Source organism: Heptranchias perlo, unplaced genomic scaffold (assembly GCF_035084215.1).
Source record: "Heptranchias perlo isolate sHepPer1 unplaced genomic scaffold, sHepPer1.hap1 HAP1_SCAFFOLD_861, whole genome shotgun sequence".
NCBI lineage: Eukaryota > Metazoa > Chordata > Chondrichthyes > Hexanchiformes > Hexanchidae > Heptranchias > Heptranchias perlo.
The window spans coordinates 52,385-80,363 of NW_027139899.1; the positions used below are offsets into that span (position 1 = coordinate 52,385).

At 48.0% G+C, this 27,979-nt stretch overlaps 1 protein-coding gene across 1 annotated transcript in view; it reads right to left on the reverse strand.

Annotated features, from left to right (window-relative positions):
- Positions 1 to 27,976, reverse strand: part of LOC137319564 (mitochondrial adenyl nucleotide antiporter SLC25A24-like) — a gene marked incomplete at both ends in the record, with an annotated part of 73,784 nt that extends 45,808 nt beyond the window's left edge. The window contains 2 exons of the mRNA XM_067981669.1: positions 1,465 to 1,591; positions 27,839 to 27,976. Of these exons, the coding sequence (XP_067837770.1) occupies positions 1,465 to 1,591; positions 27,839 to 27,976 (265 nt within the window). The remainder of the gene's footprint in view (positions 1 to 1,464; positions 1,592 to 27,838) is intronic.
- Between the last annotated feature and the right edge of the window lie 3 nt (positions 27,977 to 27,979).

A 27,979-nucleotide genomic window follows, 5' to 3' on the forward strand; every position in this document is an offset into this window, starting at 1 on the left:
CGGGCGACACACAGCACGGGTCTGGCGGTACGGCGGGCGACACACAGCACGGGTCTGGCGGTACGGCGGGCGACACACAGCACGGGTCTGGCGGTACGGCGGGCGACACACAGCACGGGTCTGGCGGTACGGCGGGCGACACACAGCACGGGTCTGGGGGTACGGCGGGCGACACACAGCACGGGTCTGGGGGTACGGCGGGCGACACACAGCACGGGTCTGGGGGTACGGCGGGCGACACACAGCACGGGTCTGGGGGTACGGCGGGCGACACACAGCACGGGTCTGGGGGTACGGCGGGCGACACACAGCACGGGTCTGGGGGTACGGCGGGCGACACACAGCACGGGTCTGGCGGTACGGCGGGCGACACACAGCACGGGTCTGGCGGTACGGCGGGCGACACACAGCACGGGTCTGGGGGTACGGCGGGCGACACACAGCACGGGTCTGGGGGTACGGCGGGCGACACACAGCACGGGTCTGGGGGTACACCATTCAGACAGCAATCCAAGTGCATCCAGCAAACTCAGCACCGGCCCCCCCCCCGGTCCCAGCACACACCCCCCCCCTCACCCAGCACACACCCCCCCCCTCACCCAGCACACACCCCCCCCCCTCACCCAGCACACCCCCCCCCCCACCCAGCACACACCCCCCCCCTCACCCAGCACACACCCCCCCCCTCACCCAGCACACACCCCCCCCCTCACCCAGCACACCCCCCCCCCCACCCAGCACACCCCCCCCCCCCAACCCAGCACACCCCCCCCCCCCCACCCAGCACACACCCCCCCCCCCACCCAGCACACACCCCCCCCCTCACCCAGCACACACCCACCCCCCCACCCAGCACACCCCCCCCCCCCTCACCCAGCACACCCCCCCCCCCTCACCCAGCACACACCCACCCCCCCACCCAGCACACCCCCCCCCCCCTCACCCAGCACACCCCCCCCCCTCACCCAGCACACACCCCCCCCCCCACCCAGCACACCCCCCCCCTCACCCAGCACACCCCCCCCCCCCTCACCCAGCACACCCCCCCCCCCTCACCCAGCACACCCCCCCCCCTCACCCAGCACACACCCCCCCCCCACCCAGCACACACCCCCCCCCCCACCCAGCACACCCCCCCCCCCCCACCCAGCACACCCCCCCCCCCCCACCCAGCACACCCCCCCCCCCTCACCCAGCACACACCCCCCCCCCACCCAGCACACCTCCCCCCCCCACCCAGCACACCCCTCCCCCCCCACCCAGCACGCCCCCCCCCCCTCACCCAGCACACACCCCCCCCCCACCCAGCACACACCCCCCCCCCTCACCCAGCACACCCCCCCCCCCGGTCCCAGCACACCCCCCCCCCCCTCACCCAGCACACACCCCCCCCCCCGGTCCCAGCACATACAGCAGCATTGACTGCAAGTGTTTTTTACATTTGGAGTGATATCGTGTACTCACCGTCGTTATTTTTGTCCAAACTCTTGAAGGCCAGTTTAAGTTTCTTCTCATGGCTCCTGAGGTAATTGGTAAACTCTCCGAAGTCCAACTGCTCATCACTGTCATGGTCTCCGGAGTGAAATATTTTCTGTTTAAAAACAAAACAACAGGTAAATGAAAACTGAAAAATGGAATTGCCTCAATCTATGTCCTGCTGGACAATACACAAATGGTCTTCCTGTTCATTGGTGTTTGTACAGATCGGCTGTACTTCATAGAATCAGATAGCAGAGAAGAAGCGATGTCAATTTTTGTCTGATTTATGTTCCTGTGAAGTGCCTCGGCACGTTTTACTACGTTAAAGGCGCTGTATAGCAAGTGAATCACGTTAACACCAACGCACCCACTATGCAGGGTAGGGACTGTGTATTAAAAAGGTTTATTAAACATAAGCCAGCGTGGATAATAGTGAACAATAGCACATTAAGCAAAGCAGTGGAAGAGCTACACTTACAATCGTGATGTCTAAAAGGATTGTCGAGGTATCATGTCAATACCAGTTCAGGTCAACTTCCTCAAAACCTCCCCCAGCGTGGGATTGTAATCTGGCCCCAAGCCACTCAGAGCAAATGAACCTGCCTCACCCCTCAATTCCACTGTGTCCATGTGCTCATCGGATTCTCAGGCTCTCAACTCTTCTGGGTCTGTGTCACAAGTTAGTGTAAGAAATTTGTGTCAGAATGGGACCAGGGATGAGGGACTTCTGTTATGTGGAGAGACTGGAAAAGCTGGGATTGTTCTCTTTAGAACAGAGAAGGTTAAGGGGAGATTTAAGGGGAACACCATGAGGTGTTCAAAATCATGGAGGGTTTTGATAGACTAAATAAGGAGAAACTGTTTCCAGTGGCAGGAGGGTCGGTAACCAGAGGACACAGATTTAAGATAATTGGCAAAAGAACCAGATGGGGAGATGAGGAGAATGTTTTTTTACACAGTGAGTTGTTCTGATCTGGAACGCGCTGCCTGAAAGGGCGGTGGAAGCAGATTCAATAATAACTTTCAAAAGAGAATTAGATAGAGGCAGTAGTAGAGGTGGGTACAATTTTGTCTTTTAAAAAGCATTTGGACAGTTACATGGGTAAGATGGGTATAGAGGGATATGGGCCAAGTGCAGGCAATTGGGACTAGCTTAGTGGTATAAACTGGGCGACATGGACATGTTGGGCCGAAGGGCCTGTTTCCATGTTGTAACTTCTATGATTCTATGAAATACTTGAAGGGAAAAAATTCACAGGGCTATGGGGAAAGGGCTGGGGAATGGGACTAATTGGTTAGCACTGTCAAAGAGCCAGCACAGGCACGATGGGATGAATGGCCTCCTCCTGTGCTGTATCTACTATGATACTATGAAAAAGTAAACGGGTTTTCAAAGGAAGGGCGAGGCCGATTAGGGACAAAAAAGGAGATTTTTTTTGGAAGCAGAGGGCATGGCTGAGGCACTAAGTGAATATTTTGCATCCGTCTTCACTGGAGAAGGATAAAAATAGATAAAGAGGATGTACTTAAAAGGTTGGCAGTAGTCAAAGTAGAAAAGTTACCCGGTCCGGATGGGATGCATCCTAGGTTACTGAGGAAAGTAAGGGTGGAAATTGCAGAGGTACTGGCCACAATTTTTCAGTCCTCCTTAGATATAGGGGTGGTGCCAGAAGGCTGTAGTGGTGAACGGCTGTTTTTCAGACTGGAGGGAGGTGTACAGTGGTGTTCCCCAGGGGTCAGTGCTGGGACCACTGCTTTTCTTGATAAATACGAACATATAAATTAAGAGTAGGAGTAGGCCATTCGGCCCCTCAAGCCTGCTCTGCCATTTGATAAGATCATGGCTAATCTGATTGTGACTCATTGTGATTCATTTCGGCAGGAAGAATGAGGAGAGGCAATATAAACTAGAGGGTACAATTCTAAAAGGGGTACAGGAACAGAGAGTACAAAAGCAAGGAAGTTATGATGAACTTTTATAAAACACTGGTTCGGCCACAACTGGAGTATTGTGTCCAGTTCTGAGCACCGCATTTTAGGAAAGATGTGAAGGCCTTACAAAGAACATAAGAACATAAGAAATAGGAGCAGGACCCGGCCACTCAGCCCCTGGGCCCTCTCCGCCACCCACAGGGCATTGACCGATCAGAGCTCAGCTTCATGCCCAAAGGGTGCAGAAGAGATTTACTAGAATGATTCCAGGGACGAGGGACTTTAGTTACGTGGATAGACTGGAGAAGCTGGGGTTGTTCTCCTTGGAACAGAGAAGGTTGTGAGGAGTTGTTCAAAATCATGAAGGGTCTAGGCAGAGTAGATTGGTGGAAGGGTCAAGAACCAGAGGATGTAGATTTAAGGTAACTGGCAAAAGAAACAAAGGTGACATGAGGAAAAACTTTTTACACAGCGAGTGGTTAGGATCTGGAATGCACTGCCTGAGGGGGTGGTGGAGGCAGATTCAATCATGGCCTTCAAAAGGGAACTGGATAAGTACTTGAAAGCAAAAAATTTGCAGGGCTACGGGGTAAGGGCGGGGGAGTGGGACTAGCTGGATTGATCTTGCAGAGAGCCGGCATGGGCTTGATGGGCCGAATGGCCTCCTTCCATGTTATAACCTTTCTATGATTCTACGGTTCTATGACTTATTTTATTCGTTCATGGGATGTGGGCATCGCGGGCAAGGCCGGCATTTATTGCCCATCCCAAATTGCCCTCGAGAAGGTGGTGGTGAGCCGCCTTCTTGAACCGCTGCAGTCCGTGTGGTGAAGGTTCTCCCACAGTGCTGTTAGGAAGGGAGTTCCAGGATTTTGACCCAGCGACGATGAAGGAACGGCCGATATATTTCCAAGTCGGGATGGTGTGTGACTTGGAGGGGAACGTGCAGGTGGTGTTGTTCCCATGTGCCTGCTGCCCTTGTCCTTCTAGGTGGTAGAGGTCGCGGGTTTGGGAGGTGCTGTCGAAGAAGCCTTGGTGACTTACTGCAGTGCATCCTGTGGATGGAACTCACTGAAGCCACTGTGAGCCGGTGGTGAAGGGAGTGAATGTTTAGGGTGGTGGATGGGGTGCCAATCAAGCGGGCTGGTTTGTCCTGGATGGTGTCGAGCTTCTTGAGTGTTGTTGGAGCTGCACTCATCCAGGCAAGTGGAGAGTATTCCATCACACTCCTGACTTGTGCCTTGGAGATGGTGGAAAGGCTTTGGGGAGTGAGGAGGTGAGTCACTCGCCGCAGAATACCCAGCCTCTGACCTGCTCTTGTAGCCACAGTATTTATATGGCTGGTCCAGTTATGTTTCTGGTCAATGGTGACCCCCAGGATGTTGATGGTGGGGGATTCGGCGATGGAAATGCCATTGACTGTCAAGGGGAGGTAGTTAGACTCTCTCTTGTTGGAGATGGTCATTGCCTGGCACTTGTCTGGCACGAATGTTATTTGCCACTTATGAGCCCAAGCCTGGATTTTGTCCAGGTCTTGCTGCATGCGGGCACGGACTGCTTCATTATTTGAGGGGTTGCGAATGGAACTGAACACTGTGCAATCATCAGCGAACATCACCATTTCTGACCTTATGATGGAGGGAAGGTCATTGATGAAGCAGCTGAAGATGGTTGAGCCTAGGACACTGCCCTGAGGAACTCCTGCAGCAATGTCCTGGGGCTGAGATGATTGACCTCCAACAACCACTACCATCTTCCTTTGTGCTAGGTATGAGTCCAGCCACTGGAGAGTTTTCCCCCTGATTCCCATTGACTTCAGTTTTACTAGGGCTCCTTGGTGCCACACTCGATCAAATGCTGCCTTGATGTCAAGGGCAGTCACTCTCACCTCACCTCTGGAATTCAGCACTTTTGTCCATGTTTGAACCAAGGCTGTAACGAGGTCTGGGGCCGAGTGGTCCTGGCGGAACCCAAACTGAGCATTGATGAGCAGGTTATTGGTGAGTAAGTGCCACTTGATAGCACTGTCGACGACACCTTCCATCACTTTGCTGATGATTGAGAGTAGACTGATGGGGCGGTAATTGGCCGGATTGGATTTGTCCTGCTTTTTGTGGACAGGACATACCTGGACAATTTTCCACATTGTCGGGTGGATGCCAGTGTTGTAGCTGTACTGGAACAGCTTGGCTGGAGGCGCAGCTAGTTCTGGAGCACAAGTCTTCAGCACTACAGCTGGGATGTTGTCAGGGCTCATAGCCTTTGCTGTAAACAGTGCACTCAGCCGTTTCTTGATCTCACGTGGAGTGAATCAAATTAGCTGAAGACTGGCTTCTGTGATGGTGGGGATATCGGGAGGAGGCCGAGATGGATCATCCACTCGGCACTTCTGGCTAAAGATGGTTGCAAACGCTTCAGCCTGGTCTTTTGCACTCACGTGCTGGACTCCGCCATCATTGACGAATGGGATGTTTACAGAGCCTCCTCCTCCCGTTAATTGTTTAATTGTCCACCACCATTCATGACTGGATGTGGCAGGACTGCAGAGCTTTGATCTGATCCGTTGGTTGTGGAATTGCTTAGCTCTGTCTATAGCATGCTGCTTCCGCTGTTTAGCATGCATGTAGTCCTGAGTTGTAGCTTCACCAGGTTGGCACCTCATTTTTAGGTACGCCTGGTGCTGCTCCTGGCATGCTCTTCTACACTCCTCATTGAACCAGGGTTGATCCCCTGGCTTGTTGGTAATGGTAGAGTGAGGAATATGCCAGGCCATGAGGTTACAGATTGTGCTGGAATACAATTCTGCTGCTGCTGATGGCCCACAGCACCTCATGGGTGCCCAGTTTTGAGCTGCTAGATCTGTTCTGAATCTATCCCATTTAGCACTGTGGTAGTGCCACACAACACGTTGGATGGTGTCCTCAGTGCAAAGACGGGACTTCGTCTCCACGGGGACTGTGCGGTGGTCACTCCTACCAATACTGTCATGGACAGTTGCATTTGCGACAGGTAGATTGGTGAGGACAAAGTCAAATAAGTTTTTCCCTCGTGTTGGTTCGCTCACCACCTGCCGCAGGCCCAGTCTAGCAGCTATGTCCTTCAGGACTCGGCCAGCGGTCAGTGGTGGTGCTACCGAGCCACCCTTGGTGATGGACATTGAAGTCCCCCACCCAGAGTACATTCTGTGCCCTTGCTACCCTCAGTGCTTCCTCTAAGTGGTGCTCAACATGGAGGAGGACTGATTCATCAGCTGAGGGAGGACGGTAGGTGGTAATCAGCAGGAGGTTTCCTTGCCCATGTTTGACCTGATGCCATGAGATTTCATGGGGTCCGGAGTCAATGTTGAGGACTCCCAGGGCCACTCCCTCCTGACTGTATATCACTGTACCACCACCTCTGGTGGGTCTGTCCTGCCGGTGGGACAGGACATACCCAGGGATGGTGATGGAAGAGTCTGGGACGTTGACTGAAAGGTATGATTCTGTGAGTATGGCTATGTCAGGCTGTTGCTTGACTAGTCTGTGGGACAGCTCTCCCAATTTTGGCACAAGTCCCCAGATGTTACTGAGGAGAACTTTGCAGGGTCGACTGGGCTTGGTGTTTTGCCGTTGTCGTGTCCGGTGCCTTGTGGTCTGATGCCGGGTGGTCCGTCCGGCTTTATTCTTATTGTGATGTTTTTTAGCGCGATTTTACAACTGAGTGTCTTGCTGGGCCATTTCAGAGGGTGATTAAGAATCAACCACATTGCTGTGGGTCTGGAGTCACATCTTGGCCCAGACCGGGTAAGGACGGCAGGTTTCATCCCCTAAAGGGCATTCGTGAACCAGATGGGTTTTTACGACAATCCAGTAGTTTCATGGCCACCATTACTGATACTAGTATTTTAATTCCAGATTTTATTTAATTCATTGAATTTAATTAATTGAATTTAAATTCCCCAGCTGCCGTGGCAGGATTTGAACTCATGACTCTAGATTATTAGTCCAGGCCTCTGGATTACTAGTCCAGTAACATAACCACTATGCTACCCTACCCGTATGGAGGATTGCAAATGTTGCACCCCTGTTCAAAAAAGAGAAAAGGGATAAACCCGGCAATTACAGGCCAGTCAGCTTAATGTCAGTGGTGGGGAAACTTTTAGAGACAATATTCCGGGAGAAAATTAATTACATTGAGTTGCATTGAAACTACAGCACAGAAACAGGCCATTCGGCCCAACTGGTCCATGCCGGTGTTTATTCTCCACACGAGCCTCCTCCCTCCCTCCTTCATCTCACCCTATCAGCATATCCTTCTATTCCTTTCTCCCTCATGTGTTTATCGAGCTTCCCCTTAAATCCATCTACACTATTCACCTCAACCTCTCCTTGTGGGAGCGAGTTCCACATTCTCACCACTCTCTGGGTAAAGAAGTTTCTCCTGAATTCCCGATTGGATTTATTAGTCACTATCTTATATTTATGGCCCCTAGTTCTGGTCTCCCCTACAAGTGGAAACATCTTCTCTACGTCTCCCCTATCGAACCCTTTCATAATCTTAGCAAGGTCACCTCTCAGCCTTAGAATCATAGAAATTCACGGCACAGAAGGAGGCCATTCGGCCCATCATGTCCGTGCCGGCCAAAAAGGAGGTGTCCAGCCTCATCCCACTTTCCAGCACTTGGTCCGTAGCCCTGCAGGTTACAGCACCTTAAGTGCACATCCAAGTACCATTTAAATGCGATGAGGGTTTCTGCCTCTCCCACCCTCTCAGGCAGTGAGTTCCAGACCCCCACCACCCTCTGGGTGAAAAAAAATTCTCCTCAGCTCCCCTCTAATCCTTCTACCAATTACTTTAAATCTATGCCCCCTGGTTATTGACCTCTCTGCTAAGGAAAATAGGTCCTTTCTATCCATTCTATCGAGGCCCCTCATAATTTTATACACAATTAAATCACCCCTCAGCCTCCCCTGTTCCAAAGGAAACAACCCCAATCTTTCCTCATAGCTAAAATTCTCCAACCCTGGTAACATCCTCGTAAATCTCCTCTGTACCCTCTCTAGTGCAATCGCATCCTTCCTGTAAAGCCTTCTCTTTTCTAGAGAGAAGAGCCCCAGCCTGTTCAGCCTTTCCTGATAAGTGTATCCTCTCAGTTCTGGTATCATCCTTGTGAATCTTTTTTGGACCCTCTCCAGTGCCTCTATATCCTTTCTCTAATTTGCAGACCAGAACTGTGCATAGTGCTCCAAGTGTGGTCTAACCAAGGTTCTATACAAGTTCAACATAACTTCTCTGCTTTTCAATTCTGTCCCTCTAGAAATGAACCCCACTGTTTGGTTTACCTTTTTATGGCCTTATTAACCTGTGTCACTACTTTTAATGATTTGTGTATCTGTACCCCCAGATCCCTCTGCTCCTCCAACCCATTTAGACTCTTATTATCCAAGCAGTATGTGACCTCATTATTCTTCCTACCAAAATGCACCATCTTACGCTTACCTATATTGAAATTCATTTACCAATTAAACTCCCATCCTGCAAGTTTATTAAGGTCCTCTTGCATTTTGACGCATTCTTCCTTTACATTAACTAATTGGCACTTGGAAAAGTATGGGTTAATAAATGAAAGCCAGCACGGATTTGTTAAAGGAAAATTGTGTTTAACTAATTTGATTGAGTTCTTTGATGAAGTAACGGAGAGGGTTGATGAGGGGAGTGCGGTTGGTGTTGTGCATCTGGACTTCTAAAAGGCATTTGATAAAGTACCACATAATAGACTTGTTAGCAAAATTAAAACCCATGGGATTGAAGGGACAGTGGCTGCTTGGATACAAAATTGGTTAAGAGACAGAAAGCTGAGAGGAGTGGTGAACGGTTGTTTTTCAGACTGGAGGGAAGTTTACAGTGATGTTCCCCAGAGGTCAATATTAGGACCACTGCTCTTCTGATATATATTAATGACCTGGACTTGGGTATACAGGGTAGAATTTCAAAGTTTGCAGATGACACGAAACTCAGAAATGTAGTAAACAATGTGGAGGATAGTAACAGACTGGTGAAATGGGCAGACACATGGCAGATGAAATTTAATGCAGAGAAGTGTGAAGTGATACATTTTGGTAGGAAGATTGAGGTGAGGCAAGATAAACTAAATGGTCCAATTTTAAAGGGAGTGCAGAGAGACCTGGGAGTGTATGTACACAAATCTTTGAAGGTGGCAGGACAAGTTGAGAAGGTTGTTAAAAAAGCATACGGGATCCTGGGCTTTATTAATAGAGGCAGAGAGTACAAAAGCAAGGAAGTTAACATAAGAACATAAGAGAACTTAAGAAATAGGAGCAGGAGTAGGCCAATCGGCCCCTCGAGCCTGCTCCGCCATTCAATAAGATCATGGCTGATCTGATCCTAACCTCAAATCGAAAGAACACAAGAAGTAGGAGCAGGACACAGCCACTCAGCCCCTGGGCCCTCTCCGCCACCCACAGGGCCTTGACCGATCCGAACTCAGCTTCATGTCCAATTTCCTGCCCGCTCCTCATAATCCCTAATTCCCTTTACTTCTAGGAAACTGTCTATTTCTGTTTTAAATTTATTTAATGATGTAGCTTCCACAGCTTCCTGGGGCAGCAAATTCCACAGACCTACTACCCTCTGAGTGAAGAAGTTTCTCCTCATCTCAGTTTTGAAAGAGCAGCCCCTTATTCTAAGATTATGCCCCCTAGTTCTAGTTTCACCCATCCTTGGGAACATCCTTACCGCATCCACCCGATCAAGCCCCTTCACAATCTTATATGTTTCAATAAGATCGCCTCTCATTCTTCTGAACTCCAATGAGTAGAGTCCCAATCCACTCAACCTCTCCTCATATGTCCACCCCCTCATCCCCGGGATTAACCGAGTGAATCTTCTTTGTACTGCCTCGAGAGCAAGTGTGTCTTTTCTTAAGTGTGGACACCAAAACTGTATGCAGTATTCCAGGTGCGGTCTCACCAATACCTTATATAACTGCAGCAATACCTCCCTGTTTTTATATTCTATCCCCCTAGCAATAAAAGCCAACAGAGAGGGACTAGGTGACCACCAGACAGACAAAGAGGACCAGGCAGATAGTTCAGGAGTCCCTGAGTGCATCTCGCTCTCCAACTGTGGTTAGGGAAGGTCGTGTCTGACTAACTTGATTGAATTTTTTTGAGGAGGTAACAAGGAGGGTCGATGAGGGTAACGCGTTTGATGTAATGTACTTGGATTTTAGCAAGGCTTTTGACAAGGTCCAACATGACAGACTGGTCAAAAAAATAAAAGCCCATGGGATCCAAGGGAAAGTGACTAGTTGGATCCAAAATTGGCTCAGTGGCAGGAAGCAAAGGGTAATGGTCGGGTGTTTTTGTGACTGGAAGGCTGTTTCTAGTGGGGTTCCACAGGGCTCAGTACTAGGTCACTTGCTCTTTGGTATATATTAATGATTTGGACTTGAATGTTGGGGGCTTGATGAAGAAGTTTGCAGATGATACAAAAATTGTCCGTGTGGTTGATAGTGAGGAGGAAAGCTGTAGACTGCAGGAAGACATCAATGGACTGGTCAGGTGGGCAGAAAAGTGGCAAATGGAATTTAATCCGGAGAAGTGTGAGGTAATGTATTTGGGGAGGGTGAACAAAGCAAGGGAATACACAATAAATGGGAGGATACTGAGAGGTGTAGAGGAAGTGAGGGACCTTGGAGTGCATGTCCACAGATCCCTGAAGATAGCAGGACAGGTAGATAAGGTGGTCAAGAAGGCAAACGGGATACTTTCCTTTATTAGCCGAGGCATAGAATATAAGAGCAGGGAGGTTATGCTGGAACTGTATAAAACATTGGTTAGGCCACAGCTGGAGTACTGTGTACAGTTCTGGTCACCACATTACAGGAAGGATGTAATGATATTGGGACAAAGGATCAGGATAATGAAACAGTTTGGGTGGAGATAAGGAATAATAAGGGGAAAAAAACACTAGTGGGCGTAGTACATAGGCCTCCTAATAGTTGCAACTCTGCTGGAAGAAGTATTAATCAGGAAATAGTCGGGGCATGTAATAAGGGAACAGCTATAATTATGGGGGATTTTAACTATCATATTAACTTGACAAATCAAATTGGGCAGGGCAGCCTTGAGGAAGAGTTAATTGAGTGTATTAGGGATGGGTTTCTTGAGCAGTATGTAACTGATCCTACAAGGGGGCAAGCAACCTTGGACCTGGTCCTGTGTAATGAGCCAGGATTAATTAATAATGTCCTAGTTAAGGATCCCCTTGGAATGAGTGACCATAACATGGTTACATTCCATATCCAATTAGAGGGTGAGAAGGTTGGTTCTCAAACAAGAGTACTGAGCTTGAATGAAGGAGACTATGATGGTATGAGAGCGGAATTGAATAAAGTGGACTGGGAAAATAGATTAAAGGGTAAGACGGTACATGAGCAGTGGTGTTCATTTAAGGGGTTATTTTACAACTTTCAAAAAATATACATTCCACTAAGGAAAAAAGGGTGTAAAAGAAATGACAGCCATCCGTGGCTAAGTAAAGAAATTAAGGATAGTATCCGACTAAAAACAAGGACATACAAGGTAGCCAAACTTAATGGGAGGATAGAAGATTGGGAAGTCTTCAAAAGACAGCAAAAAGTAACTAAAGGATTGATTAAGAAAGGGATGCTAGATTATGAAAAGAAATTAGCAAAAAATATAAAAACAGATAGCAAGAGTTTCTATAGTTATATAAAAAGAAAAAGGGTGGCTAAGGCAAACATAGGTCCCTTAGAGGATGAGACCGGGAAATTAATGGTGGGAAACATGGAGATGGCAAAAATGCTGAACAAATATTTTGTTTCAGTCTTTACAGTAGAGGACACTAAGAATATCCCAACACTGGACAAACAGGGGACTCTCGGGGGGGGAGGAGCTAAATACGATTAAAATCACTCAGGAGATGGTACTCAGTAAAATAATGGGACTCAAGGCGGATAAATCCCCTGGACCTGATGGCTTCCATCCTAGGGTCTTGAGGGAAGTGGCAGTAGGGATTGTGGATGCTTTGGTGATAGTTTTCCAAAATTCCCTGGACTCAGGAGAGGTCCCGGCAGATTGGAAAACTGCTAATGTAACACCGTTATTTAAAAAGGGTAGTAGGCAGAAGGCTGGAAATTATAGGCCAGTTAGCTTAACATCTGTGGTGGGTAAAATTTTGGAGTCTATTATTAAGGAGACAGTAACGGAACATTTAGATAAGCATAATTTAATAGGACAAAGTCAGCATGGCTTTATGAAGGGGAAGTCATGTCTGACAAATTTGCTTGAGTTCTTCGAGGATATAACATATAGGGTGGATAAAGGGGAACCAGTGAACATAGTGTATTTAGACTTCCAGAAGGCATTCGACAAGGTGCCACATAAAAGATTATTACTTAAGATAAAAAAATCACGGGATTGGGGGTAATATTCTGGCATGGGTGGAGGATTGGTTATCGAACAGGAAGCAGAGAGTTGGGATAAATGGTTCATTTTCGGACTGGCAACCAGTAACCAGTGGTGTTCCACAGGGGTCGGTGCTGGGTCCCCAACTCTTTACAATCTATATTAACGATTTGGAGGAGGGGACCGAGTGCAACATATCAAAATTTGCAGATGATACAAAGATGGGAGAGAAAGTAGAGAGTGAGGAGGACATAAAAAACCTGCAAGGGGATATAGACAGGCTGGGTGAGTGGGCGGAGATTTGGCAGATGCAATATAATATTGGAAAATGTGAGGTTATGCACTTTGGCAGGAAAAATCAGAGAGCAAGTTATTTTCTTAATGGCAAGAGACTGGAAAGTACTGCAGTACAAAGGGATCTGGGGGTCCTAGTGCAAGAAAATCAAAAAGTTGGTATGCAGGTGCAGCAGGTGATCAAGAAAGCCAACGGAATGTTGGCTTTTATTGCTCGGGGGATAGAATATAAAAACAAGGAGGTATTGCTGCAGTTATATAAGGTATTGGTGAGACCGCACCTGGAATACTGCATACAGTTTTGGTCTCCATACTTAAGAAAAGACATACTTGCTCTCGAGGCAGTACAAAGAAGGTTCACTCGGTTAATCCCGGGGATGAGGGGGCGGACATATGAGGAGAGGTTGAGTAGATTGGGACTCTACTCATTGGAGTTCAGAAGAATGAGAGGCGATCTTATTGAAACATATAAGATTGTGAAGGGTCTTGATCGGGTGGATGCAGTAAGGATGTTCCCAAAGATGGGTGAAACTAGAACTAGGGGGCATAATCTTAGAATAAGGGGCTGCTCTTTCAAAACTGAGATGAGGAGAAACTTCTTCACTCAGAGGGTGGTAGGTCTGTGGAATTTGCTGCCCCAGGAAGCTGTGGAAGCTACATCATTAGATAAATTTAAAACAGAAATAGACAGTTTCCTAGAAGTAAAGGGAATTAGGGGTTATGGGGAGCGGGCAGGAAATTGGACATGAAGCTGAGTTCGGATCGGTCAATGCCCTGTGGGTGGCGGAGAGGGCCCAGGGGCTATGTGGCCGGGTCCTGCTCCGACTTCTTGTGTTCTTTAGATTTGTGGTTGGGATCAGATCAGCCATGATCTTATTGAATGGCGGAGCAGGCTCGAGGGGCCGATTGGCCTACTCCTGCTCCAATTTCTTATGTTCTTATGTTCTTATTATGAAAATAAATTAGCAAAAAATATAAAAACAGATAGCAAGAGTTTCTACAGTTATATAAAAAGAAAAAGGGTGGCTAAGGCAAACGTAGGTCCTCTAGAGGATGAGACCGGGAAATTAATGGTGGGAAACATTGAAATGGCAAAAATGCTGAACAAATATTTTGTTTCAGTCTTTACGGTAGAGGACACTAAGAATATCCCAACACTGGACAAACAGGGGGCTCTGGGGGGGGGGGGGGGGGTGGAGGAGCTAAATACGATTAAAATCACTAAGGAATTGGTACTCAGTAAATTAATGGGACTCAAGGCGGATAAATCCCCTGGACCTGACGGCTTACATCCGAGGGTCTTGAGGGAAGTGGCAGTAGGGATTGTGGATGCTTTGGTAATAATTTTCCAAAATTCTCTGGACTCGGCAAAGGTCCCGGCAGATTGGAAAACTGCTAATGTAACACCCTTATTTAAAAAGGGTAGTAGGCAGAAGGCTGGAAATTATAGGCCAGTTAGCTTAACATCTGTGGTGGGTAAAATTTTGGAGTCTATTATTAAGGAGACAATAGCGGAACATTTGGATAAACATAATTTAATAGGACAAAGTCAGCATGGCTTTATGAAGGGGAAGTCATGTCTGACAAATTTGCTTGAGTTCTTCGAGGACATAACGTACAGGGTGGATAAAGGGGAACCAGTGGACGTAGTGTATTTAGACTTCCAGAAGGCATTCGACAAGGTGCCACATAAAAGATTATTGCTCAAGATAAAGAATCACTGGATTGGGGGTAATATTCTGGCATGGGTGGGGGATTGGTTATCTAACAGGAAGCAGAGAGTTGGGATAAATGGTTCATTCTCGGACTGGCAACCAGTAGCCAGTGGTGTTCCGCAGGGGTCGGTGCTGGGTCCCCAACTCTTTACAATCTATATTAACGATTTGGAGGAGGGGACTGAGTGTAACATATCAAAGTTTGCAGATGATACAAAGATGGGAGGGAAAGTAAAGAGTGAGGAGGACATAAAAAACCTACAAGGGGATATAGACAGGCTGGGTGAGTGGGCGGAGATTTGGCAGAGGCAATACAAAGAAGGTTCACTTGGTTAATCCCGGAGATGAGGGAGTGGACATATGAGGAGAGGTTGAGTAGATTGGGACTCTACTCATTGGAGTTCAGAAGAATGAGAGGCGATCTTATTGAAACATTTTAGATTGTGAAGGGGCTTGATCGGGTGGATGCGGTAAGGATGTTCCCAAGGATGGGTGAAACTAGAACTAGGGGGCATAATCTTAGAATAAGGGGCTGCTCTTTCAAAACTGATGAGGAGAAACTTCTTCACTGAGAGGGTGGTAGGTCTGTGGAATTTGCTGCCCCAGGAAGCTGTGGAAGCTACATCATTAAATAAATTTAAAACAGAAATAGACAGTTTCCTAGAAGTAAAGGGAATTAGGGGTTACGGGGAGCGGGCAGGAAATTGGACATGAAGCTGAGTTCGGATCGGTCAAGGCCCTGTGGGTGGCGGAGTGGGCCCAGGGGCTGAGTGGCTGGGTCCTGCTCCTACTTCTTGTGTTCTTTCGATTTGAGGTTAGGATCAGATCAGCCATGATCTTATTGAATGGCGGAGCAGGCTCGAGGGGCCGATTGGCCTACTCCTGCTCCTATTTCTTATGCTTATAAAAGCCCTTAATATTTCCGTTCATAATATTGATAGCCATTTTTTCTTGTAATCCTTCTAATCTCCCTTTTTGCCACCCTTGTATTCCTTACATTACAACAGTGACTACACTTCAAAAGTACTTCATTGGCTGTGAAGCTCTTTGGGATGTCCTGAGCTGGTGGGAGGCACGATATAAATGCAAGTCCTTCCCTGATTTCTCATGATTTCCTGTAATACTGTTCTCCCTCTACATTTTCAGTTTAGTTTTGGTCTCTCTGTTTACAGAACTCCATTCTTTGATGCATTGTTCAGGAATGGATTGATTTTGGACTCTATCTATCTCGTATTTAAATACTTCCTGCTGTTGATGCATCATCATATTTGCTCTTTGGGCGGGTATGTTATCGCACTGAACTTTGTCTATACCACTCCAACACCATTATCTTGGACACTTTACGATCCTCTCCTATTTTCACACTGTACCATAGTTGTGCTCGCTAATTCCCAGCTCATTTCTTACTTTCAGATGAACGTTAAACCGAGGCCCCGTCTGCCCTCTCAGGTGGATGGAAAAGATCCATCGACACTATTTCGAAGAGGAGCAGGGAAGTTCTTCCCGGTGTTCTGGGGCCAATATTTATCCCTCAACTCACATCACTAAAACAGATTACCTGCTCATTATCACATTGCTGTTTGTGGGATCTTGCTGTGCGCAAATTGGCTGCTGCGTTTCCGACATTACAACAGTGACTACACTTCAAAAAACTACTTCACTGGCTGTAAAGCGCTTTGGGACGTCCTGAGGTGGTGAAAGGCGCTGGAGAAATGGATCTCTTTTTACTCTCATTGATTATTAGTCCAACCACACACTGAGCTGCAGGTTCAAATACAGAATTCCCTGGAAGTGCAAGTAGATAAAGCCATTTAAAAGGGTCAACTGCATTTTACATTTTATAAACAGAGGCATAAAGTACACGAGTTAATAGCAAATTATATACAACAATGGTTATGCCATAGTTAGAGACCGTGTACAGTTTTGGGAACCCTGTTATGGAAAGATATTATTTACTCAGGTTTGGAGAGCCAGTGACAAATAGTCATCAATTTAAAATTGTTCATTCCCTAGCCGCTAACTCCATCCCTCTCTCCGGCCACTGTCTGAGGCTGAACCAGACCGTTCGCAACCTTGGCGTCTTATTTGACTCTGAGATGAGCTTCCGACCCCTCAAAGGTAGTAATCTCCGGATTACTCCCAGTGCCATGCGCTAGTGAGTATAGAAATAGGAGGATAGAACAGATGAATGTGTGGCTGGAGAGATGATGCAGGAGGGAAGGCTTTAGATTCCTGGGGCATTGGGACCGGTTCTGGGGGAGGTGGGACCTGTACAATCCGGACGGGATGCACCGCAACAGGACACCCCAATATCGTCACGGGGAGGTTTGCTCATGCTGTTGGGGAGGGTTTAAACTAGCTTGGCAGGGGGATGGGAACCTGAGTGTAGATTCAGAAGGGAGAGAAGCTGAGCTGGAAATGGAAGGCAGAAAATTAGTGAGTGAGTTTGGAAGGCAGAGGAAACAAAGGTTAGAAAATATGCAACAAAGGAGTTTGGCAGTGGTTAATGGTATTTACCTCAATGCATCGAGTCTAGTGAATAAGGCGGATGAGCTGAGGACACAGATAGACATGTGGCAGTACGATATCTTAGCTATTACTGAAACATGGCTTAAAGAGGGGCAGGAATGGCAGCTCAACAATCCTGGTTACAGGGCTTTCAGACGATATAGAGAGGGAGATAAAAAAGGAGGGGGTGGCAATATCATAAAATCATAGACAGTTACGGTACAGAATGAGGCCATTCGGCCCATCGTGTCCGTGCCTGCTGAGAAAGAGTTATCCAGCTTAATCCAACTTTCCAGCATTTGTCTGTAGCCCTGCAGGTTACGGCACTTCAAGTGCTCATCCAGGTACGTTTTAAATGAGTTGAGAGTTGAAGGTACCACCCTTTCAGGCAGTGAATTCCAGATCCCCACCACCCTCTGCACCCTATTGTTTTTGCACTTCTCAGAAATTTGCCTCCATATTTGCTCCTCTATCTCCCTCTGACTGTTTGGGAGTCTATAGTTCACTCCCAGCAATGTGACTGCCCCTTTTTTGTTCTTTAGCTCAACCCATATGGCCTCATTTGATGATCCTTCTAACATATCATCTCTCCTCACAGCCGTAATTGTTTCTTTAACCAATATCTTTCCTTTATTAGCCGAGGTATAGACTATAAGAGCAGGGAGGTTATGCTAGAACTGTATAAAACATTGGTTAGGCCACAGCTTGAGTTTTCTATTATTCGTTCATGGGATGTGGGCGTCACTGGGAAGGCCAGAATTTATTCCCCATTCCTAAATGCCCTTGAGAAGGTGAAAATTGCAAGGAATATCAAAACCAATACGAAGAACTTTCATTGTTATATTAGGAAAAAGAGGGTGGTCAGGAGCAGTGTTGGCCCCTTAAAAACTGAAAGTGGGGATATTGTCATTGACAATGGGGAAATGGCGGACATGTTGAACGGTTACTTTGTGTCAGTATTTACAGTCGAAAAAGAGGATAGCATGCCGGAAATCCCAAGAAAACTAATATTGAATCGGGGACAGGGACTCGATAAAATTAACATAAGTAAAACAACAGTAATGAAGAAAATAATAGCACTAAAAAGTGACAAATCCCCAGGGCCAGATGGTTTCCATCCCAGGGTTTTAAAGGAAGTAGGTGAGCACATTGCAGATGCCCTAACTATAATCTTTCAAAGTTCTCTAGATTCAGGAACTGTCCCTCTAGATTGGAAAATGGCACATGTCTCCGCTTTTTAAGAAAGGAGAGAGGGAAACCAGGGAATTAGAGACCAGTTAGCTTAACATCTGTTGTGGGGAAATTGCTGGAGTCCATAATTAAGGATAGGGTGACTGAACACCTCGAGAATTTTCAGTTAATCAGGGAGAGCCAGCATGGATCTGTGAAAGGTAGGTCGTGCCTGACAAACCTGATTGAATTTTTTGAAGAGGTGACTAAAGTAGTGCAGGGGAATGTCAATGGATATTATTTATATGGACTTCCAGAAGGCATTTGATAAAGTCCCACATAAGAGACTGTTAGCTAAGATAGAAGCCCATGGAATCAAGGGAAAAGTACGGACTTGGTTAGGAAGTTGGCTGAGCGAAAGGCGACAGAGAGTAGGGATAATGGGAAGGTACTCACATTGACAGGATGTGACTAGTGGAGTCTCGCAGGGATCTGTCTTGGGGCCTCAATTATTCATAATATTTATTAACGACTTAGATGAAGGCATAGAAAGTCTCATATCTAAGTTTGCCAATGACACAAAGATTGGTGGCATTGTAAGCAGTGTAGATGAAAACATAAAATTACAAAGGGATATTGATAGATTAGGAGAATGGGCAAAACTATGGCAGATGGAATTCAACGTAGGCAAATGTGAGGTCATCCACTTTGGATCAAAAAAGGATAGAACAGGGTACTTTCTAAATGGTAAAAAGTTAAAAACAGTGGATGTCCAAAGGGACTTAGGGGTTCAGGTACACAGATCATTGAAGTGTCATGAACAGGTGCAGAAAATAATCAATAAGGTTAATGGAATGCTGGCCTTTATATCTAGAGGACCAGAGTACAAGGGGGCAGAAGTTATGCTGCAGCTATACAAAACCCTGGTTAGACCGCACCTGGAGTACTGTGAGCAGTTCTGGGCACCGCACCTTCGGAAGGACATATTGGCCTTGGAGGGAGTGCAGCGTAGGTTTACTGGAATGATACCCGGACTTCAAGGGTTAAGTTACGAGGAGAGATTACACAAATTGGGGTTGTATTCTCTGGAGTTTAGAAGGTTAAGGGGTGATCTGATCAAAGTTTATAAGATATTAAGGGGAACAGATAGGGTGGATAGAGAGAAACTATTTCCGCTGGTTGGGGATTCTAGGAGTAGGGGGCACAGTCTAAAAATTAGAGCCAGACCTTTCAGGAGTGAGATTAGAAAACATTTCTACACACAAAGGGTGGTAGAAGTTTGGAACTCTCTTCCGCAAACGGCAATTGATACTAGCTCAATTGCTAAATTTAAATCTGAGATAGATAGCTTTTTGGCAACCAAAGGTATTAAGGGATATGGGCCAAAGGCAGGTATATGGAGTTAGATCACAGATCAGCCATGAACTAATCAAATGGCGGAGCAGGCTCGAGGGGCTGAATGGCCTACTCCTGTTCCTATATTCCGATGCACTGGGTACAGTTCTGGTCACCACATTACCGGAAAGATGTGATTGCACTAGAGAGGGTACAGAGGAGATTTACGGGGATATTGCCAGAGCTGGAGAATTTTAGCTGTGAGAAAAGATTGGATAGGCTGGGGTTGTTTTCTTTGGAACAAAGGAGGCTGAGGGGAGATTTAATTGAGGTATATAAAATTATGAGGGGACTGGATAGAGTGAATAGGAAGGACCTATTTCCCTGAGCAGAGGGGTCAGTGACCAGGGGGCATAGATTTAAAGTAATTGGTAGAAGGATTAGAGGGGAGCTGAGGAGTATTTTTTTCACCCAGAGGGTGGTTGGGGTCTGGAACTCCCTGCCTGAAAGGGTAGGAGAGGCAGAAACCCTCAACTCATTTAAAAGGTACCTGGATGTGCACCTGAAGTGCCGTAACCCACAGGGCTACGGACCAAGTACTTGAAAGTGCGATTAAGCTGGATAGCTCTTTTTCGGCCGTCGCAGACACAATGGGCTGAATGGCCTCCTTCTTTGCCGTAACTTTCTATGATATCCGCTCCATCAACAAGACCACCTACTTCCACCTCCGTAACATTGCCCGTCTCCGCCCCTGCCTCAGCTCATCTGCTGTTGAAACCCTCATCCCTGCCTTTGTTACCTCCAGACTCCACTAATCCAATGCTCTCCTGACCGGCCTCCCATCATCCACTCTCCGTAAACTTCAGCTCATCCAAAACTCTGCCCCCCCCGTATCCTAACTCATCCCGAGTCCCGTTCACCCATCACCCCCTGAGCTCACTGACCCACACTGGCTCCCGGTCCGGGAACACCCCGATTTTAAAATTCTCATCCTCATATTTGAATCCCTCCATGGCCTCGCCCTTCCCTATCTCTGTAACCTCCTCCAGCCCCACACCCCTCCCTATCTCTGTAACCTCCTCCAGCCCCACACCCCTCCCTATCTCTGTAACCTCCTCCAGCCCCACACCCCTCCCTATCTCTGTAACCTCCTCCAGCCCCACACCCCTCCCTATCTCTGTAACCTCCTCCAGCCCCACACCCCTCCCTATCTCTGTAACCTCCTCCAGCCCCACACCCCTCCCTATCTCTGTAACCTCCTCCAGCCCTACACCCCTCCCTATCTCTGGAACTCCCTCCAGCCCTACACCCCTCCCTATCTCTGTAACCTCCTCCAGCCCTACACCCCTCCCTATCTCTGTAACCCCCTCCAGCCCCACACCCCTCCCTATCTCTGTAACCTCCTCCAGCCCTACACCCCTCCCTATCTCTGTAACCCCCTCCAGCCCTACACCCCTCCCTATCTCTGTAACCTCCTCCAGCCCTACACCCCTCCCTATCTCTGTAACCCCCTCCAGCCCCACACCCCTCCCTATCTCTGTAACCTCCTCCAGCCCGACACCCCTCCCTATCTCTGTAACCTCCTCCAGCCCGACACCCCTCCCTATCTCTGTAACCTCCTCCAGCCCTACACCCCTCCCTATCTCTGTAACCCCCTCCAGCCCCACACCCCTCCCTATCTCTGTAACCTCCTCCAGCCCGACACCCCTCCCTATCTCTGTAACCTCCTCCAGCCCTACACCCCTCCCTATCTCTGTAACCCCCTCCAGCCCTACACCCCTCCCTATCTCTGTCACCCCATCCAGCCCTACACCCCTCCCGATCTCTGTAACCTCCTCCAGCCCTACACCCCTCCCTATCTTTGTAACTCCCTCCAGACCTACACCCCTCCCTATCTCTGTAACCCCCTCCAGCCCGACACCCCTCCCTATCTCTGTAACCCCCTCCAGCCCTACACCCCTCCCTATCTCTGTAACCCCCTCCAGCCCCACACCCCTCCCGATCTCTGTAACCCCCTCCAGCCCTACACCCCTCCCTATCTCTGTAACCCCCTCCAGCCCCACACCCCTCCCTATCTCTGTAACCCCCTCCAGCCCCACACCCCTCCCTATCTCTGTAACCCCCTCCAGCCCCACACCCCTCCCTATCTCTGTAACCCCCTCCAGCCCTACACCCCTCCCTATCTCTGTAACCCCCTCCAGCCCCACACCCCTCCCTATCTCTGTAACCCCCTCCAGCCCCACACCCCTCCCTATCTCTGTAACCCCCTCCAGCCCCACACCCCTCCCTATCTCTGTAACCCCCTCCAGCCCTACACCCCTCCCTATCGGGACCTTGATAAATTGGGCCAGTGGGCCGATGAATGGCAGATGGAGTTTAATTTAGATAAATGTGAGGTGATGCATTTTGGTAGATCGAATCGGGCCAGGACCTACTCCGTTAATGGTAGGGCGTTGGGGAGAGTTATAGAACAAAGAGATCTAGGAGTACAGGTTCATAGCTCCTTGAAAGTGGAGTCACAGGTGGATAGGGTGGTGAAGAAGGCATTCGGCATGCTTGGTTCCATTGGTCAGAACATTGAATACAGGAGTTGGGATGTCTTGTTGAAGTTGTAAAAGACATTAGTAAGGCCACACTTGGAATACTGTGTACAGTTCTGGTCACCCTATTATAGAAAGGATATTATTAAACTAGAAAGAGTGCAGAAAAGATTTACTAGGATGCTCCCGGGACTTGATGGTTTGACTTACAGGGAGAGGTTAGACAGACTGGGACTTTTTTCCCTGGAGAGCAGGAGGTTAAGGGGTGATCTTATCGAAGTCTATAAAATAATGAGGGGCATAGATAAGGTCGATAGTCAAAATCTTTTCCCAAAGGTAGGGGAGTCTATAACGAGGGGGCATAGATTTAAGGTGAGAGGGGAGAGATACAAAAGGGTCCAGAGGGGCAATTTTTTCACTCAAAGGGTGGTGAGTGTCTGGAACGAGCTGCCAGAGGCAGTAGTAGAGGCGGGTACAATTTTGTCTTTTAAAAAGCATTTGGACAGTTACATGGGTAAGATGGGTATAGAGGGATATGGGCCAAGTGCAGGCAATTGGGACTAGCTTAGTGGTATAAACTGGGCGACATGGACATGTTGGGCCGAAGGGCCTGTTTCCATGTTGTAACTTCTATGATTCTATCACTGTAACCTCCTCCAGCCCTACACCCCTCCCTATCACTGTAACCTCCTCCAGCCCTACACCCCTCCCTATCTCTGTAACCTCCTCCAGCCCTACACCCCTCCCTATCTCTGTAACCTCCTCCAGCCCTACACCCCTCCCTATCTCTGTAACCCCCTCCAGCCCCACACCCCTCCCTATCTCTGTAACCTCCTCCAGCCCTACACCCCTCCGAGATCTCTGTGCTCCTCCAAATCTGGATTCTTGCCCATCCAATCTTATAATGTTGTGAAGAAGAGTAGTTTTAGAAACCAGCAACGGATGACTAAAAAATTAATAAAAAGGGAGAAAATTGAATGAGAGTAAACTAGCAAGAAATATAAAAACATATTGTAAGAGTTTCTATAAGTATGTAAAAGGAAGAGAGTAGCAAAAGTAAACGTTGGTCCCTTAGAGGCTGAGACAGGAGAAATTATAATGGGGAAATCAGGAAATGGCAGATGCGTTAAACAAATATTTTGTATCGTCTTCACACTAGAAGACACAAAAAGCATATCAGAAATAGTGGGGAACCAAGGGGCAAATGAGAGTGAGGAATTTAAAGTAGTTAATATCAGTAGAGAAAAAGTACTGGAGAAACTAATGGGCCGACAAATCCCCTGGAGTTCCAAAAGAGGTGGCTGCAGAGATAGTGGATGCAATGGTTATGATCTTCCAAAATTCCCTAGATTCTAGAACGGTCCGAGCGGATTGGAAGGTAGCAAATGTAACCCGGCTATTCAATAAAGGAGGGAGAGAGAAAACAGGGAACTACAGACCAGTTAGCCTGACATCAGTCCTCCGGAAAATACTGGAATCCATTAATAAGGAAGTGGTAACAGGGCATTTAGAAAACCATAATATGATCAGGCAGAATCAACAAGGTTTTGTGAAAGGGAAATCGAGTTTGACAAATTTATTAGAGTTTTTTGAGGATGTAACTAGCAGGGTTGATAAAGGGGAACCAGTGGATGTCGTATATTTGGATTTTCAAAAGGCATTCGATAAGTTGCCACATAAGAGGTTGTTACACAAGGTATGGGCTCATGGGGTTGGGGATAATATATTAGCATGGATAGAGGATTGGTTATCGGACAGAAAAGAGAGTAGGGATAAACGGGTCATTCTCAGGTTGGCAGGTTGTAACTAGTGGGGTGTTGCAAGGATCAGTGCTTGGGCCTCAGCTATTTACAGTCGACATTAATGACTTAGATGAAGGGACCGAGTGTAATGTATCCAAGTTTGCTGACGATACAAAGCTAGGTGGGAAAGTAAACTTGCCTTGTAGATGGTGGAAAGGCTCTGGGGAGTCAGGGGATGAGTCACTCGCCACAGAATACCCAGCCTCTGACCTGCTCTTGTAGCCATATGGCTGGTCCAGTTAAGTTTCTGGTCAATGGTTACCCCCATGATGTTGATGGTGGGGGATTTGGCGATGGTAACGCCGTTGAATGTCAAGGGGAGGTGGTTAGACTCTCTCTTGTTGAAGATGGTCATTGCCTGGCACTTGCCTGGTGCGAATGTTACTTGCCACTTATCAGCCCAAGCCTGGATGTTGTCCAGGTCTTGCTGCATGTGGGCACGGACTGCTTCATTATCTGAGGGGTTGCAAATGGAAGTGAACACTGTGCAAGCATCAGCGAACATCCCCATTTCTGACTGTATGGTGGAGGGAAGGTCATTGATGAAGCAGCTGAAGATGGTTGGGCCTAGGACACTGCCCTGAGGAACATCTGTAGCAATGTCCTGGGGCTTAGATGATTGGCCTCCAACAACCACTACCATCTTCCTTTGTGCGAGGTATGACTCCAGCCACTGGAGAGTTTTCCCATAGGAGGTTATTCACTTTAGTAAGGGGAACAGAAAAACAGAATATTTTTTAAATGGTGAGAAACTATTAAATGTTGGTGTTCAGAGAGATTTGGGTGTTCTCCTACAAGAAATAAAGAAATTTAACGTGCAGGTACAGCAAGCAATTAGGAAGGCAAATGGTATGTTGGCCTTTACTGCAAGGGGGTTGGAGTATAAGAGTAAGGAAGTCTTGTGACAATTCTACAAGGCTTTGGTGAGACCTCACCTGGAGTACTGTGTACAGTTTTGGTCTCCTTATCTAAGGAAGGATATACTTGCCTTAGAGGGGGTGCAACAAAGCTTCATTAGATTGATTCCTGGGATGAGAGGGTTGTCCTATGAGGAGAGATTGAGTAGAATGGGCCTCTACTCTCTGGAGTTTAGAGGAATGAGAGGTGATCTCATTGAAACATATAAGATTCTGAGGAGGCTTAACAGGGTAGATGCTGAGAGATTGTTTCCCCTGGCTGGAGAGTCTAGAACTAGGGGGCATAGTCTCAGGATAAGGGGTCGGCCATTTAAGACTGAGATGAGGAGGAATTTCTTCACTCAGAGGGTTGTGAATATTTGGAATTCTCTTCCCTCAGAGGGCTGTCGATGCTCAGTGGTTGAATATGTTCAAGGCTGAGATCGATAGATTTTTGGACTCTAGGGGAATCTGTGGGGGTCAGGTGAGGGGAAATTTACGAATCTAATGAGAAAAGTCAAGGCATCAGAGCAATGTAGTGATTTGGGTAAAGATAAGCAGAGTGTGGCAGGAAGGGACAGAGAGTTTACCAATAATAGAGCATCAACAAGTAAGGTCAAAGCAGGAAAAAATGGTAAAACGTCAAAATGAAGTCTGTTTTTCTGAAAGCATGGAGCATTCATAACAAGATAGATGAATTAGTTGCACGAATAGAGATAAATATTATAAAATATATTAGCGATAAAAGGGTATAAATATAAACCCAGCCAGTCAGTTTAACCTTGGCGGTGGGGAAACTTTTAGAAACGATAATCTGGGACAGAACTAACAGTCACTTGGATTTGTTAAAGGCAAATTGTGTTTAACTAACTTGATAGAGTTTTTTGATGAGGTAATAGAGAGGGTCGATGTGGGCAATGCGGTTAATGTGGTGTATATGGACTTTCAAAAGGCATTTGATAAAGTGTTGCATAATACATCATCAAGATTCAAGCCCATGGAATAAAGGGGGCAGTAGCAACATGGATACAGAATTGGCTAAGGGACAGGAAACAGAGTAGTGGTGAACGGTTGTTTTTCGGACTGGAGGGAGGTGTACAGTGGTGTTCCCCAGGGGTCGGTGCTGGGACCACTGCTTTTCTTGATATATATTAATGACTTGGACTTGGGTGTACAGGGCACAATTTCAAAATTTGCAGATGACACAAAACTTGGAAATATAGTGAACAGTGAGGAGGATAGTGATAGACTTCAAGAGGATATAGACAGGCTGGTGGAATGGGCGGACACGTGGCAGATGAAATTTAGCAGAAAAATGCGAGGTGATACATTTCGGTCGGAAGAACGAGGAGAGGCAAAATAAACTAGAGGGCACAATTCTAAAAGGGGTAAAAGGAACAGAGAGATCAGGGGGTATATGTGCACAAATCGTTGAAGGTGGCAGGGCAGGTTGAGAAAATGGTTAAAAAAGCATACGGGGTCCTGGGCTTTATAAATAGAGGCATAGAGTACAAAAGCAAGGAAATCATGATGAACCTTTATAAAACACTGGTTCGACCACATCTGGAGTATTGTGTCCAGTTCTGGGCACCGCACTTTAGGAAAGATGTGAAGGCCTTAGAGAGGCTGCAGAAGAGATTTACTAGAATGATTCCAGGGATGAGGGACTTTGGTTATGTGGATAGACTGGAGAAGCTGGGGTTGTTCTCCTTGGAACAGAGACGGTTGAGAGGAGATTTGATCGAGGTGTTCAAAATCATGAAGGGTCTAGACAGAGTAGATAGAGAGAAACTGTTCCCATTGGTGGAAGGGTCAAGGACCAGAGGACATAGATTTAAGGTGATTGGCAAAAGAACCAAAGGTGACATGAGGAAAAACTTTTTTACACAGCGAGTGGTTCTGATCTGGAATGCACTGCCAGAGGGGGTGGTGGAGGCAGATTCAATCATGGCTTTCAAAAGGGAACTGGATCAATACTTGAAAGGAAATAATTTGCAGGGTTACGGGGAAAGGGCGGGGGAGTGGGACGAGCTGGATTGCTCTCACAGAGAGCTGGCACGGACTCGATGGGCCGAATGGCCTCCTTCTGTTCTGTAACCTTTCTATGATTCTATGGCGGCCGTGCCTTCAGCTGCCTCGGCCTGAGCTCTGGAATCCCCTCCCCCTCCCCCCCCTCCCCCCCTCCCCCCCTCCCCCCCCCTCCCCCTCCCACCCCCTCCCCCTCCCCCCCTCCCCCCCCTCCCCCCTCCCCCCTCCCCCCTCCCCCCTCCCCCTCCCCCCTCCCCCCTCCCCCTCCCCCTCCCCCCTCCCCCCTCCCCCTCCCCCTCCCCCCTCCCCTGTCCGAGCTTTTACTCACCTGTCCCAATATCTCCTCATGTCCATCAGTCTCTCTCTCTGATGTACGGACTCTTACACCGGGTTATAGACCAACTGTTTTATTTGAAAATCAGAGGCTCTCTCCACTGCCAGCTGACCCCGCCCCGGTTGCTAGGTGACCCCACCCCCCCCGTTGCTAGGTGACCCCACCCCCCGGTTGCTAGGTGACCCCACCCCCCCCGGTTGCTAGGTGACCCCACCCCCCCCGGTTGCTAGGTGACCCCACCCCCCCCGGTTGCTAGGTGACCCCACCCCCCCCCCGGTTGCTAGGTGACCCCACCCCCCCGGTTGCTAGGTGACCCCCCCCCCCGGTTGCTAGGTGACCCCACCCCCCCCCGGTTGCTAGGTGACCCCACCTACCTGCTGGGCCTCCCGGTCGAGTTGGAGGCCCTGGGCCCGGAGCGCCGCCCGCAGCTCCGACACATCCACCCGCCCGTCCTGATTGGCGTCCAGTTTGGCGAAGAGCTCGGAGTATCTGCGCTCGGCGTCAGACTCGGCCTA